The sequence below is a fragment of the Cynocephalus volans genome, chromosome 14 (assembly GCF_027409185.1).
Source record: "Cynocephalus volans isolate mCynVol1 chromosome 14, mCynVol1.pri, whole genome shotgun sequence".
NCBI lineage: Eukaryota > Metazoa > Chordata > Mammalia > Dermoptera > Cynocephalidae > Cynocephalus > Cynocephalus volans.
This window is the reverse complement of record NC_084473.1, coordinates 82,068,540-82,084,860: the sequence shown is the minus strand read 5'-3', so window position 1 is coordinate 82,084,860 and position 16,321 is coordinate 82,068,540. Positions and strand designations below refer to the sequence as shown.

The following is a 16,321-nucleotide window of genomic DNA, read 5'->3' as shown; positions in this document are numbered from 1 at the left end:
TAGCCCAGCCTCTTGGAATGATGCATGGTTCTAGTGAGCGCTCAATAAATATTTCATGACAGAGTGTGTGTGTGAGTGCTGTTGAGGTTGTCTTGTCCACCACTAAATCCCTAGCATCTCAAACGGTGTGTGGGACGCACAACAAGCATTTCTGGAATGAATGCCCGAATCTCCTCAGCATGCCACCTATCCCCTCCCCTCAAATCCACCAAAGAAAAAGAGGCCACAGCTAAAATCTTGCATGACACTTTATTCTCCTGAGAAGGGAAGGCAGTGGAGGGAGTCAGGTGAGGGAGACTGGAGGGTAGACTCGATCTAGAAAGGTGACAGCTGGTAGAAGTTACTGAGGTTCCCAGGATGAGAGGACAGGAGCCAGCTCTCCATGCTTCTTCCCCAGGATGGGATCAGAGCCCTCAGATGAGACCTGGAGGGGAGAAAAGAGCCAGCCATGGGCAGATGTACTGGGATGTACTGGGTCCCCGGGGAGAAGTGGGAACTAAGAGCCACCTGCCCCCTTCTGAACACACCCAGTCACATCCCGGACACCAGTCAGGAGTCTGAACAGGTTGTAGGGCTTTGAAGATAGGAGCCACAGGCTCCAATGACAAGAAATGGTGTGACCTTGCACTACAGGCAAACCCCAGATCTGCTAGCATAAGGTCCCAGATCACTGGTGAGTGCCAGATGAGCTGCCAGAGCTCATCACAGAGGCCCCCTTCCAGCCCCACCTCCTGCAGCCATGGCCTGTTCTCTCCGGGCACAGCCTGGGCAGCTGTGGACATAGAGGCCCTGAGAGCCCTCCCTGCCCAGCAGGATTCCTGAGCCCAGCTGTTAGGGCCCCAGTTGGGGGAGGAAGTGGCACCAGCTCCCATCCCCAGGGACCTGTGCTAGGCAGGGCGATTGGGGTTTGATTGGGGCTCTGATGTATCTTGAATATCCCCAGTCTGAGGACATTTCCTTGGAGTCAGCTCTTTACACATTGACCATCTTGTTCAATCCTCATTCCAGCCCTACAAGGCAGGATTAGTGTCCTCCCTTCACAGATAAAGAAACTGAAGCTCAGAGAGGTCAAGTTACTTGCCCTTGGTCACACAGCCAGGGAGAGATGAAGATTGGATTTTACCGCAAGAACTGCCTGTATCCAAAGACCAAGCTCTGAATCAGTATTTCTGTAGCATTTCCACCTAACATTCATCTGCCAATTTTGCACACCTTCCTGTGCTGGGTGTCAGGGAAGTAATGTGTCAGAAGAAAGAAGCTTGGAGCACATAGGAGCTACCTGTCAGTTCTCTATGAGAGTTGTATGCTGGGGGAGGCAGTCCCAGGCCCTCAGAAGGCATCTCTGCTGTCCCCCTTGCACTCACCTGCGGAAGGTTTGCACATCTTGAGGTCCACACAGACCTCTCGGGCAGTTTTACCGGCCATGATGTCCAGGACAATGCGACGCAGAAATGTCCTCATGATCTTTTTGCAGAGGCCTCTCAGTAACTTCATCTTGCTGCACACCCGGGACGCAGCACTGGTAATGGTTTCCTACGGCAGCAGCGCCATGGTGGGACATGGGAATCGGCTGAGTCCTGTCCAACTCTGCCACCCTGAAAGCCTGGCAACTCTAGCAATGGGAATGCTGGGTGCGAGGACCAGCACCAGGTGGCCAAGGGACCAGAGACTGGACAGACAGGGTTCGGCCCCTACTCCCATTCCCCAACGCCCTGGCCCAAACCTGGCCAGGCAGGGGCTCTTGAGAGAAGAGGAGCTGGCAGTAGCACAGCCATCTGTTTAGTGCTCAGCACAGCTAAGCACATCCACCTTTAGCTCTTGTAAAAGGCCTAGGAAACTTGCAAGGTAGGGACTGATATCCATCCCATTTTACAGATAGGAAAACCAAGGCTCAGAAAGTGTCAGTGACTTCCTCAAGGCCATGCTACTTGGAAATGGCAGATCTAAGATTTATCAGTCCTGACCCAGGCCGTCTGGAAGCAGCTTCTCAAAGCTCTGCCCTGGACTCAAATTCCGGGGCTATAGAATAGGGGTCCTTCCTTCTCTGGGGATGAGTCTCCTTTGAGAATTTGATGGAAACCACACACACTCTGCCCTCCCACTTACACACTCCCAGAGAGTCGCAAACACTTTCACGGATTCTCTGAAGTCCATCTCAGTCACACGAGGGGGCCCACAGATCCCCTGCTGAGAAACCCTCTGCTTCTCCCAGCCTCCCGCCTGGTCAGAGGCTGCCACTCCACTGGCCAGCAGGCAGGGGCAGCACAACCACTGGGGCCTCACCCGGGTGGGCTGCTCTCCCACCATATCCTGCAGCTTCTGGACTATCTTCAGGCAGGGCCCACACGTGAGGCCCAGCTCCTCTGATCTGGTCGGCAGGTCACACTGTCAGCAAAGTAAACCCTTTAATAGTCTCTCAGATACTCTGGGAACCCTTAGAAGCACCCAAGGAAGGGGCCCTTGGGTGCTTCTGAGGCTGGCAGAACATCATGATCTTTCTGCTCTGAGGGTGGGTCCCCTGAGGGCCTAACCAGGCTGCCTGGCCCCTGCTTACCTGCCTGCTCGTCTCAGAGAGGCTGAGAGACCCCAGAATCTGCCTCCCACTACCCCAGCACTTTTCCCAGCCCAGCACTTGCCCCTCCTCTGTGCAGGAGCCCCCAGGGGAGTCTGTCCTTTGGGCGGTCCATCCCAGGCTCCTTGGAGGGTCACACCCAGAGGATCCTTGTGGAGAGGGCACAGAGGGACTGCCGTAGCCCCCTAGACGAGCGTGTGTGAGTCAGACAAAACCGGCTCCTTCACCTCACAGCCCAGCCTCACCTCCTCACCCATTAGACATCTCCAGCCCTCACCCCTGCAGCCACTCAGGGAAGAGAGAAAGGACAGGGCCCAAGGGAGGTGGGCAGGAAGCCAACCACGTACCTGGGGGCCCTCCTGGGCCAGGCCCTGGCACAACTGCTCTCCATCACACAGATGGGCTGTTGCCGGGTCCTCAGGGGTCAGACCAGAGAAGGTGACATCTGGGAAAGAAACAGCATCAGTGTCCCCTCTGCAGGTGGAAGGAGAGGGAAATATCAGTTCTGCCCGCTGGTGGGGAACCCAAGTGGTGGTCAGGGCCTGGGACAGGAGTTGGGCCTTGTGGGAAGGCCAGACCCACTCTCAGCAAAAAAGACACGTTCTCAAGGTCCTTCTGGAAAGCCAGGAGGGAAAGACTCCCTCCCCTCCCCTGCACCTCCCCCAAACAAGCTCAGATTTGGGGGTTGGTTATTTTGCTAGAAAAAAACCTCCCTCATCTCCTTTCAGGAGATTGTCTTCCTGCTCTTCTCTCCATCCAGGTGGCCCAGCCACATCCACTCTACCTTCCAGAACTGTCCTTTCCTTCAGCTAAGCTCCTGGGACTTACACTGACCCCAGGGACTGGGAGAGAAGAGGGTGCGGGGAGCCGGAAGTGTGTCTTGAACACTGAGGGGTCCCCTTCTCTCACAAGCCCCATCTTAACCCGAGCAGTGTGGGCCGGAAGACACGTCAGACCCACCATGAGGGTCAGGGGGTTTCGTGACAGATGAGGGGTCAGAGGCCAGGAGAGAAAGGCGGACCCAGGCCACACAGTGTGGCCAGTGAAGTTGGGACGAGAACCCCGGCCGGGGCTGGCTTCCCACTGCCTCTCTCCGCATCCAGGGCACTGGCAGGCTGGGCCAGCACGCTGGGCCTGAAGCTGGCTCTAAGGGACAGGCCTGGCCTCCATGACGGGAGAGAAGGCTGGGGAGGGGCTGGGGACCTGGGATGCCTGCAGAGCCCATGCTGTGGGTCCAGTAAGACTGAGAGAGGGGGCGGGAGGAGCTGTCAGGGTCTATATTAAGGGGCAGTCCTCACCTGGGTTGTCCAGGAGCACTGAGGCAAGGAGCAGGAGCATCCAGGTGGTCATGTTGGAGCAACGGCTGAGACGCCCTCCACACCTGTTTTATGGAGGCAGCGAGTCAGCAGTCTGACCTTTCCTGGGTCCTGCTGCTCTTATATGTCACCTCCCCATGTCACTGGTTTACCACAAACACCAAACACCTATTTGTGCAGAAGTGGGGCAGGGGGTGTACCTCGCAGGTTCCATGTCCCATTGTCCCTACCTGACCCCCCCCACTACTAGAGCTGTCAGAGCTGTGGGGGTGTTGCCAGAGGGCAGCAGTTGCCATGGTGCCCACCCTGCCCAGGCCGTGGAAATGGAGGGAGAAACCCACGTGATCATCCTACGTCAGCATCCCAATCGCTCCGCCCCTTCTCCCCCTCCTCTCCCTGGGGGTCCAGGCCGATGTGTCTGTTTGGCCATCTCCTCATATACCTGCTCTCCACCTAACCGTTTAACCCACAGGGAGCTACCAGATTTAGCAAACAAAAATCCAGAATTCCCAGTTGAATTTGAATATTGTGTAAACAATAAATAATTTTTAGTACACCTATGTTCCAAATATTGCATGGGATCTACTTACACTAAATAATTATTTATCATTTACCTGAAGCTGGGATTAAACTAGGCATCCCATATTTTCTCTGGCAAGCCTACCCCACACCTCCTGGCTCAGATGAGGAAAATCTGGCCCAGAGAGCAGGAGGGACTGACCTCAGGCACACAGCTGCGGAGGCAGAGACAGACAAGGACCCGGCCTCTGCCTCCTTTGGGGTCCTTCACCTCAGGCTGATCAGATGTCTGAGGACCCAGCCAGGACCTCCTGCTCCCAGGTCCCCCTTAAGTGTTATCTCTAATTATTCCATCTCCCTATTAATCCCATCCCTGGCCTGACCTGTGTCACGTGTCACCCTCCCAGCACAGGCTGTAGGGAAGGAGGTCTTCCGCTGGACTGACCATCACTCTGAACAGAACTGGGATTCTGCCAGGAAGGGTGGGAGGAAATAGGCACCAGATGGGTGACAGCAGTGTCAGTCACTGCAGGACTTCTTGATAAAAGAGACATTTTAAAGGAAAAAGATAGGACTTTGTAGCTATTCACTTACAGGGAAGGAAGAGGAGAGAGGAGGCAAAAGTGTTACTGATATTCAGGGCCTGGGAGGGTAGGGGCTGGTTGTGAAAGTTAGGAAAGGAGTGTGTTCATGAAAAGGTGAGTATGAGGTGCTGCATTCATGGCTGGCTTCTTTCCCCTGCTGTGTTGACTGCTGGCGGGCAGGCTGGCTCCCGATGACAGGAGCTCCCCACCAAGCCTACAACAGCCCTCAGACCAACTGCTCCATTCCTGTTAAACTCCTCTCACCTCGGATGAAGAAACCAGGACTCAGAGTGGTCCAGTGAATTGCCTGAGAACACAGCTAGGAAGGGAAAGGTCTAGGGATTTGATCTCAGGCCGTATGACTCCAAAGCCCAAGTCTTTCCCCAGCCCCACCCCGTCCCTATGTCCGGGTTTCCAGTGCAGAGCTACCCCTCACAGCCAGCTCAGGCTCTGTTCCTCCTCGTCTCAGCAGGCCCCCTCTTCTCTAACCACTTGTAGACACTGGCCTAACGTGTGAACACCACATAAAGGAACGGGAAAAGGCCCCAGAAGGTGACTCATCTTTCTTTGTTGTGGGGTACTCAGTGAGACCAGATATTCCACAACGTCTTTGCCTGGAGTGTTTCAGTTTACATGACAAAGTTCATGTAGTCACAAGCCATCATCCAGGCCTCTGGGGTTCGCTGTAAAGAGAACCTGGGGTGAGACCCTCTCCAATTCGTACCCATGGTGTCCCATGAACTGGCCCATTGCAAATCAAACCCAGGCCCTCCAAGAGTTCCTATGTGAAATGCTGCTTTCTGGATATTCTTCAAGAAATCTTCACTTACCCTAAGGTCAGGAAGATAGCCTCTTGTTTTCTTCTAGAAGTTCTCTCATTTTAACTTTTACATTTAGGTCTGTGATTTATCTCAAATTAATGTTTGTGTATATTGTGAGCTGGGTGGAAGTTCAGTTGTTTCAGATCAATTTGTTGAAAAGATTTTCCTTCTCCCAATTGAATTGCTTTGGCACCATAGTTGAAAATTGACTGTGGGTCTGTTTATGGATTTATTTGTGGATTTTTTATTATATCAACTACTACTGCAATAATAATAATAATAACAAAACAATTTTACTTTTAAAATGGGAAAAATATATGATAGGTAATTCACAAAGGAACGTAAGAATGACCAATAACCATTTGAAAACATGCTCAACATCATAAGTCATGAAGGAATTCTATATTAAAGCCACAATGAGGGCCGGCCCGTGGCTCACTCGGGAGAGTGTGGTGCTGATAACACCAAGGCCACGGGTTCGGATCCCATATAGGGATGGCCGGTTTGCTCACTGGCTGAGCGTGGTGCTGACAACACCAAGTCAAGGGTTAAGATCCCCTTACCGGTCATCTTTTGAAAAAAAAAAAAAAAGCCACAATGAGATAATTGCATCAAAATGACTAAAATTAAAAAGACAGACACCAAATATTGATGAGAATGTGGAGTAATTGATACTCTTGAACATTGTTGGTGGGAGTGTAAAATGGTACAATGACTTTGAAAAGTAGACTGACCATGTTTCGTAAAATGAAAAATACACCTGTCCTATGACCCAGCAATTCCACTTTTACATGTTCACCCAAAATACATGAGAACACATGTTTATACAAAGACTTACACAAGAATGTTCACAGACATATGACCCAGCAATTCCACTCCTAGGCATATACCCAAAAGAATTGAAAACAGAGACTCAAATACATACTTGTACGTCAACATTCATAGCAACATTATTCACATTAGCTAAAAGGTGGAAACAACCCGGGTGTCCATGGACAGATAAATAGATAAACAAAATGTGGTATATACAGACGATGAAATATTATTCAGCCATAAGAAGGAACAAAGTTCTGATACATGCTACAATACAGATGAATCTTGAAATCATTATACTAAGTGAAATAAGCCAGACACAAAAAGTAAATATTGTATGATTTCACTTATATGAAATATTTAGAATGGGCAAATTCATAGGGGCAAAAGTGTGCATTATGTCCTGTTTCAAGAATTTTCAACTTTTAGGCATTAGGTTTACTAAACACCACATCTGCCTATTTACTCAAATTATTTCCTTTGCTTACAGCTTTTTGCGTTACCCAATTTTCCTGATAGCTTATATACATTATTACCTGAATTTCACTAAAACCACAAGCAGTCACTTAAATGTCAAAATTATTTTTTTCTTTACAGTAATTTTAATTTAGATTTCAGTCCTTGCTTATGTTTTAAGAGGTCCAGTTACCTGCCAAAGGCTGAAAGTACAGAATATTTATTCTTATCAATGTCTTTTCTACATCAGCATTCAGAATTACTAGTTGTCATTTCCCTGGTGATAGTTTTATTTACATCTTTTCTAACCTCTTGATCAGAAGTTATTACCTTGGTGCAGTATATTAGGATAACTTCCTCTATGCATGAGACTACCCTATATTTTTCCTTTTCATCCCACCCTAGTACTGTGAGGTCTGAAAAAATACTCTTGCCAGGCGCACAGTTTTCTCAGTACCTGGTTACCATTTCTACTATCTAGTAATCACTCTTTTGCTTAAAGTACAAATTCCAGCGTATATTGAGATTAACATTCCCCGGTTGTACTTTGTCAATAGTTTCCTCATTGCTGCAGTTTATTGGTGTAATCGTCACGGGCTTAATTTAAGAGACATCTCACCACCTGTAGATCCATTTGTCACCTGGAAATGCTGCTTCTTGCCACCTACAATTCATAATCTTGAGCAAATTGAAAAGCTTATAACAGTAATAATTTGTTAATATGTTACCATGCTAAAACTAATTGAAATGTACAACTACAGAAAGAAACATAATTCCACAAATGGGAAAGAATGACATCTCAGGACATGTAGAAAGTGAACTGGACTAAAGCTCCTCACCCCCCTTAATTTTCATAGCTCTTCAGAATGTATCTTTTGGGGGTGTGGTGTTATTTATTAAATAGCATTTTCTTTTAAAAACAAAGCAATTCCAAGAAAAGTTTTTATACCTGTTTAGGAACACTGTATACGACAATTATTAATTTGTTATTAACACGAAAGTGAAATGAGCTCACATTTGCCATCCTGATGTTTGTGTTACCCAAAGAACTACTGATTCAGACTGTTATGTGAATGTGAGATTCACTGCCAACTTGAAGATGTGAACTTAAATAAACACTTTTACACAATTCAAAAGAAAAAAAAAAGGAGCTCTCAGAAGCAGTTTGCCACCCAGAATGTAAATGCAGGAGAGGACAGCAGGCCGTTGGGGAGGCCACTGTGGTCTGACCCCTCACGCTCCACTTTACCTTCCTTCTAGTTGGGTGGTTGGAAAGCTACACTCACGCTTCCCAAAATTCATCGCCACATGTGAGACCGCAAGGCCATCTTTCTGCCCCCTTCTGACTGTTTTTACAGGCAAGTAAGGTCATGAAAATGTGGGCTATGGCGGCAGGAGCTTCTTAAATCTGGCTTTCCAACCCCTAGATGACAGCTTCTTCACATGTGGTTTTTGCACTCTGAGCTTCGGGGACAGCCTCAGACACAACGGTGGTGGGGACATTCTGAACTGCTCTAATTGTATCCCCTGAGTCCCAATCTAGAACTAGCTCCTTCAATCCTCCTTCAATTCGTAAGCACCTAAAGCCCTGTCTTAAGTCCCTTCCTCTTGAAATACCTGGGACTTTCCTGCTTACTGCACTGAGGCAGCTTTCATAATCCTAGCCCTTCTCCCACAAAAGGAAGGACTGGGTGGGGACTCTGTTTCCTTTGCCAAAGATGAGCATGTCTGTCATGGCACTGAGTCCTCTAGAGCTTCAGGGGCTGCTGGCAGTGTGGTTAACACACAGACACACTCGCACATACATTTTGACCTCTTTGTTAACCCAGCCTTTTTAACTGCTAGGCCTGTGGTCAACAAGGGTGTGACTGTATTTCTCAAGGTGAGATCAGGGTTCAGGGGTGACCTAAATCATCTTCCGACGTCAGCACGCCAGTCTTTGCCACAACACCATATCCAGCTGGGGCCAGCTGGGTTGATAATGCAGCCTCTCTTCGTTTTGCTCCCCGAAGTCCCTGGCCCATACAGCACTGTCTCCAAGGACTCCCTCGTGCAGTAGGCTGAGAAATCATTTGATGGCCCACGTCAGCCCTTGACTGTGTGAATTCTCTACTCACCCTTGGCTGTGTTAATTTTCTACTGTCGCTGCCTTAACAGTTTCCACAGACCTAGTGGCTTAAAATGACACCCATTTATTATCTGACAGTTCTGTCGGTCAGAAGTCTGGGTGAGCTCAGCTCCTCCCTGCTGGGTCTCATGAAGCCAAAATCAAGGTGTGGACTGGCCAGGCTCTTATCTGGAGGGTCTGGGAGGAGTCTGTTTCCAGACCCATGTGGCATAGGACTGAGGCCCCTTTTCCCTGCTGGCTGTCATCTGGGGGTCATTCTTGGCTTCTGGAAGCTGCTGGTGTTCCCTGGCCATGGCCCTTTCCATCTGCAAAGCTGGCAGTGGTGGGTGAGGTCCTTCTCACACTTCCCGTCTCTCTGAGGGCTTCTACCTCATCTTCCCTGTCCCGCACCGCTCACGTACACACACGAGTATCCTGCCCCCACCTTCTTCTTCTGCTTGGATTCCAAATCCCCACTTCAGCCCCTGCAGCTGGAGAGACCCTGCGGTCTCCCGGCTTTGCTTTATCACCCATGCATTTATGCTGAAATTTTTAGATTTCATATATGAACAGTGTAAGGAAATTTTTACTTTGTTTTTAGTTTTTATTTACTTATGAAAAGCATGAGGAAAAAGAATATTAGCCCCCACTTTCTCACTATTTCACAGCCTCTCTCCTCTTTCTTTTTTATATCCTTCCATAGAAGCATAGTGTGTATATATATATATATATATATATATATATTGCTCTATTTTTAATTATAAAATGTGAAATGTATTCAGAAACATGAAAAACAAAACATACAGCTGAATGGTTTACTATGAAGCAAACATTCACGTAATCACCACCCAGGTCGACAGCCTGCCGGGTCCCCAGAAGTCCCTTTCCTCTCCCCTCCCAGAAACTATCCCGTCTCCTCCTCTGAGGTGATTCTGCTCTGATCTTAATGACAATCACTTCCATGGACTTCTTTATAGTTTTACCATCTGCGCACATATTCTTAAACACTATAGTTCCATTTTCTCTGTTTCTAAAATGTACTATATGTAGGGCTGGCCCCGTGGCTCACTTGGGAGAGTGTGGCGCTTGGTAGCACCAAGGCCACGGGTTCGGATCCTATATAGGGATGGCCGGTGCGCTCACTGACTGAGCATGGTGCAGACCACACCATGCCGAGGGTTGTGATCTCCTTACCGGTCAGAGAAAAAAAAAAAAGTACTATATTTACATGGAACTATACAGAATGGATTCTCCCATATTTGACTTTTTTGATCAGCATTAATGTGTGTGAGTTTCATCCACGATGTAGTGTATAGGAAGAGTTTTTCCTTTATATTGCTGAGCAGTACTCCATTGTATGGATATTCCATAACTTATACATTGTCCCTTTGAGGGATATTTAGTTTATAAGTTTTGCCCTACTGTTTTTGTCTCTTTGTTTTATTTAAACACAATCGATTGTACATATCTGTGGGATACAACACTGAATACCAATACCTGTGTACAATACGTGATGCTCAAATCAGGATAATTAGTATATTCAACATTACACAACATAATCATTTTGGAGGCCCTTCCTACTGTTAATTACCTTCCTTTTTTCCACCTTTATTGAGAGATAAAGTACACTCACATGCACACATTTAAGGTGTACAACTTTGTCAGTTTTGACACATGTATACACCCATGAAATCATCACAGAAGTCAAGGTAGTGATCATGTCCATCACCTCCAGAAGTTGCCTTGTGCCCCTTCTGTGGATAGATGGATGGATGGATGAATGGATGATTGGAAGGATCTTTCACATGCTGCATTCTGCTCATCACTTTGGATGCATCCCCCCGGCTGCCCTCTAAAACAGATGTGACAAAGACCGTTTGTGTATCAGCTGACTCTAAGGGCCCATTCTGGTGCCTGAGCAGCCTACAGACCCTGGTTGTTGAGAAATGATAGGCATGCTCTGCTTCGTGTCTTGGACAGAAGCTCCTGAATGCACCACTATGGCCAACTAAAAACAGATCAGATCGTGAGGACTGAATTTTTAAAATACAAATTATGCATATTGGAGGCATACAACATAGTGTTTTAATGAACATATACATAGTGGAATAGTGGGAATGTAAATTAGTACAGCCATTACGGAAAACAGTATAGAGGCTCCTCAAAACAATAAAAATAGAACTACCATATGACCCAGCAGTCCCTCTTCTGGGTATATCCAAAGGAAATGAAGTCAGTCCTCAAAGAGACACCTGCACCGCCATGTTCACTGCAGCATTATTCACAGTACCTAAAATGCAGAATCAACCTGAGGTCTGACTCTTGAACCTCTCCCTGGTGTTGCTGATCAGAGCTGAGAATGCTCTCCTGACCACACAGCCACCCCATTTGAGTCACACTTCAGGTGTGACACAAAAGAGTGGTCAGTCATTTCTCGGGGAGCTAGCAGACCTCATCTGAGCTTCCCATGACCAGCTTCTGAGTCCCCAGGCTGCAGGCAGGGCTTGACCCCCATGCTGGTGTCCACTCTCAGAAGCCAGTTCCTTTGCATCACCCTTGTCCCTCATGGCCATTTTCTGCTCTCCTTCACATGACCTCTCATAATGCTGCCACCCAACACCCCTCCCATGTGGGTCCCCACCTTTGGGAAGCTCCAAAGTCACTGGCAGCTTCCACGTCTGGCTTCTAGGGTTGATGAGAGCTGGGGTTGACAGACCCGCTCTGAGCCCCCAGCTCCCCGCCTTCCCCACCCTCGCGCCTGTCAGCTTCCACCGCAGAATGAGCTGAGTCACTCTGGCGTGCCCTGCGGCCTCACTCAGATGTTGGCCTCTGTCCTGGGTGTCCTGTCAGGTGACCCTTGCCACTCCACAGCCTGCTGCCTCATGTGACAGCACTGGGCACACAACTCTCACCTTCTAGAATACTCCCCACCCCGACCCTCCACCTCTGGACTCCTGTTTCTCTCTCAGCTCTGTCGACTCACGCCAGCCCCGCCTCACCCCCTCCACCAAATCGGACAAAATCTGTACTAACCCGAAATGTTTCTAATAACTACTTGCCTGCTAGTATATTTGAGGGGGAAGGGAAGTTGTCCTTTCTTTTAAAAAAAATTTTTTTTTAAGGCTCATTTTCTTTTTAAGTACAGACACAATGAGTAATGAACATATAATTCCACCAGGAAGTAGCCGATATCAACAAAGTGGTAAACTTCCTGCCAGTCTTTCTCCTGTGTTAGGATTTTTTGGTTTTTTTCCTGAGAGCACCAACCTGTGTGTGAATTCGGGGTAGTGACGTTTGCCTGTATTTCCCTGTCTGTTACCTTACAGGCTGTTGCAGAACTTCGTGCCCCAGACAAATTGCCCTGCAGCTGTGTCTGCGGCTCATCACCAACACATCTGGCCAGCTGTGGCATGCCAGAGCTGGCACCACCATTCAGGCAAGTGCTAGCCTCTTCCCTGGAGTATCTGGCATAGCCCCTGGGCACTGCTCTCTGTGCACTGCCACCTGGGCCTGCTGGATGTGGCTGTCTCTGTCAGGGGTGCAAAACTGGGCTGTGTCCCCTGGCACCCTGGAGGCACCAATACACCAAGGGTTCCGTCCTGAAATGAGAAGAAGGCCTCACGCCACTCTGGCTTCTCCATCTGTCAGGCCATGTGAACCGACATTTCCCGAGCTTTCAGCTAAAGAATCTCCTTCAGTGTTTCCTGGCAGTCACCCTGTCCGTGGGACTTGGACAAGTGTCCCTGGGGGCTAAGTTGGGGGCAGACCTCATTGTTTGCAGAACTGTCCCCCACCCTGCCCGGCTCCAAACGCTGGGGCTCTGCTACAGAGTCGAGCTCCAAGCTGGTTCACCTCCCCCTAGGAGGAGGTCTCTGCCAGCAGATGGTCAGGTGGCCTTCTGGACAGTGCCTCCAACCAGTCAGCGAGGCCCACCCCGACTGCTAGAGCCCCGGCCTCAGACCACGTCACTGACGGGCAAATGATAAGTGAATGCCAACAGTGTGCCAGGTGCTCACCGGGCACTGAGGATTCCAAGGTGAGTAAAAACAGACATGTGGCCTGCCTCATGGGGCTTACATTCTACTGGGAGAGAAGACATCAATCAAATTACAGTACTAGATATAAACAGTAAGAAAGAACAGTTAAAAATGCAGTAAAGCCCCGGGGCTCAGGGCTGCCAGAAATAACAGGAGGCATTTTCTTATCTGCCTGCCATGAAGAAACACCATCCTCAACAGGGGTGTGGGCCCTGGGGTGCAGAGACTGTACCCCCAGCATGCCCCAGCTCAGCAGATAAAAGTCCCAAGAAAGGAGGCCGCAAGTGCTAAAACCAACAATTCATAAAAGCTCAAAGAGGCTAGTCCCTAACCCTTTATGCAGATTGGCTGATGGTAGCTTGCACTCCTAATTAAAGAGGCATGTGTGTGCATGACAAGTGTATGCATGTATACATATATAGTATATATTCTCTCATACTGAACACAGATCCTTTTAAGTCATATCTCACTCATAAAGTAGAAGGAATAGTGCTTGACCTCCAGGATTTCTCATGAATTATTGGGTTTTAGCACTTGGATTAGTGAAGTGACTTGGTGTCAATGGCAATGTGTGACGATAATGCAGTATTTGCAAAGGATGTTTTTCTACTAAGTTGCATGGAGATTCGAAAAATAGATCTAAACTGAAAGAGTGCTAGAGAGAGATAGGAGGGCTACAGCAAAGTCTTTCAGGGTCCCAGAGGAGGAAGGAGGTGTGCGGATGCTGTGCCCAGGGTCATGGGTCACCATCTCGCCCCACCTTCTGCTCTGGGGAGAAATTGTACTTCCTGGCATGTAGGGTGGAGGTGGGGGTCTGCCAGGTCTGAATGATGCATCCAAAGCAGAATAAAGTATATCCCTTCCCAGCTGGAGCATTTAACTGCAAGGGCAAGACCCCCTGGAGTTCTCTTTTCCCCTGGCATGGTGACCAGCAGTGCTCAAGATGGTGGCTGTGTGTCAGCCTGTGTCCCAGGGTGATGGAGTTCGGATGTGTTGTCCCCTCCAAAATTCATGTGGAAATTTGATCCCCAGTGTGGCAGTGTTTGAAACCAATTGAGTCATGGGGGCAGATCCTTCATGAATGGATTAATGCTCTTCCTGGGGGAGGGAGGATTAATGAGTGAGATCTCACTCTGTTAGTTCCTGGGAGACCTGGTTGTTTAAAAGACCCTGGGACTTCCCTTCTCTCTCTCTCTCTTGCTTCCTGTCGCCATGTGATCTGCTTGTACCTGCCGGCTGCCTGCCACTTTCCGCCAAGAGTAGAAGCAGCCTGAGGCCCATGCCAGATGCAGCTGTCACAGAATCATAAGCCAAATAAACCTCTGTTCTTTATAAATTACCCAGTCTCAGGTATTTCTGTTATAGCAACACAAAACAGACTAATACACAGGGCGACCTTGTTGAGCAGGGCTCAGGCCATATATGATAGGCATAAGCTTAGGCACGAGATGGACCTTTGTGGTCCTCTGCCCCTGCACTTTGGGGTTTAGTGGTCATAATCTCCTGGTGGCTGAAAGAATGCACTTGTTGTATTTCCTCAGCCTGACAGTCAGCTTGGTGACAGCAGTGATGCTGCTGCTTGCATCGCCCCCACCTGGGCCCCAAGAGACTCAGAAAATTGCCCCCTCTCCTCAGGAAAGCCACTGTCCCTGCAGGAATGGCGGCCACCCCCCTTCCAGTCAGAGTCCCCTTCTCTTCCCTTTGTTGAAGCCCGCCATGGCTCCATCCCTTGTCCTGACACAGTCCAACTAACAAGGCTCCCCTGGGGCCCCTGTCCTTCCTCAAGATGCCATCCTCACGCTCCACGTCTTCCCTCCACACTTGACCCCTGCTCCAGGCACAGCCGTCATCGTCCCCATTGGAACTCCACTTGAAGCCTCTTCCTGCAGGGGGACACTGAGAGGAGAGGCCTGAAGCACCTGTTCCTGCAGAAAGGAGACTAAGACACCAAAGAGAGGCCTGTCTGGGCTTCTTATCTCCTCAGACCCAAGGGCCAGGAAGGCAGAAAACACCAGAAACCAATAATGGGCTGAAACTCCCTCCAAACTGATGGCAGCTACAAACTACAGGTGCAATTTTAGGGACATTTAAGAGACTCACAATTCCATAAACAAAATATATACATACACATTCAATAGAATATTACTCAGCATTAAAAAGGAAGGAAATTATGACACATGCATAACAAGATGGATGAACCTTGAGGACATTATGCAAAGTGAGATAAGCCAGTCACAGAAAGACAAATGCTATATGATTTTAGGTACCTAGAGTAGCCAGATTTATAGAAACAGAAAGGGAATGGCAGTTGCCAGGGGATGAGCGGATTGGGGAGCTCGTGTCTGTGGGCACAGAGTGTCTGTCTGGGAAGTGGGAACATTCTAGAGATGGACGGGGTAGCCGGCTGCACGACAACAGAGTTGTGCATAACACCACTGAACGGTATGCTTAGAAATAAAGATGGTAACTTTTATGTTATGTGTATTTTGCCACAACTGAAAAAAGAAAAAGACTCAGTTCCAGGGGGAGAAAGGCACTCTCTCCTGTAGAGTTCACAGGAGCCAAGGTCAACACAAGGACTTCTGGACTTCAGAGAGCCAGGAGCAGTGTGCATTAACATTTAAACACACTGACCCTTCCAGCAATTCTGGTTGTAGCTAACCTAGAAGTACTCACAGAAGTCCACAAATACACCCATGAAGAGTTTTGTTTGAGGAATTGTTCCTCATATTGAATCCTTGAAAATAATCCTTCAACAGGGGAATGGATCAGTAAATTACAGCCTAGCTCAGAAAGTGAAACATTATTCAGGCATAAAAAGGAGTTAAAGCTGTATGTTCTAACTTAGAAATATGTTCAGGATGAATTAAATGGAGAAAAAGTAAGCTGCAGAATATCAGGCATAATCCTTTTTTAGTCAATAAGGGTTCCATACTGTATTAGTTTTCTATTGCTGCATAAGAAATCACCAAAAATTTAAGGGCTTTAAACAGCCCCCATTCATTATCACACAATTCTGTAGGTCAGAAGTTTGGGTGGGCTGCAAGGCCAAAATCAAGGGGTGAACCAGCCTGGGCTCTTATCTGAAGGCCTGGG

General features: G+C 48.4%; 1 protein-coding gene and 1 pseudogene across 1 annotated transcript; one reads left to right on the top strand and one right to left on the bottom strand.

The window, feature by feature from the left end:
• Positions 1-413: 413 nt before the first annotated feature.
• Positions 414-3,922, bottom strand: GNLY (granulysin). The gene is made up of 6 exons (XM_063077795.1): positions 3,871-3,922; positions 2,920-3,017; positions 2,284-2,385; positions 1,365-1,533; positions 632-772; positions 414-424 (listed from the first exon to the last, which is right to left on the bottom strand). Exons 1-6 carry the CDS (start codon positions 3,920-3,922, stop codon positions 414-416), a joined length of 573 nt encoding a protein of 190 aa, XP_062933865.1.
• A 3,101-nt stretch (positions 3,923-7,023) lies between these two features.
• Positions 7,024-7,801, top strand: LOC134362579 (probable G-protein coupled receptor 160; annotated as a pseudogene).
• The last annotated feature ends 8,520 nt before the right edge of the window (positions 7,802-16,321 follow it).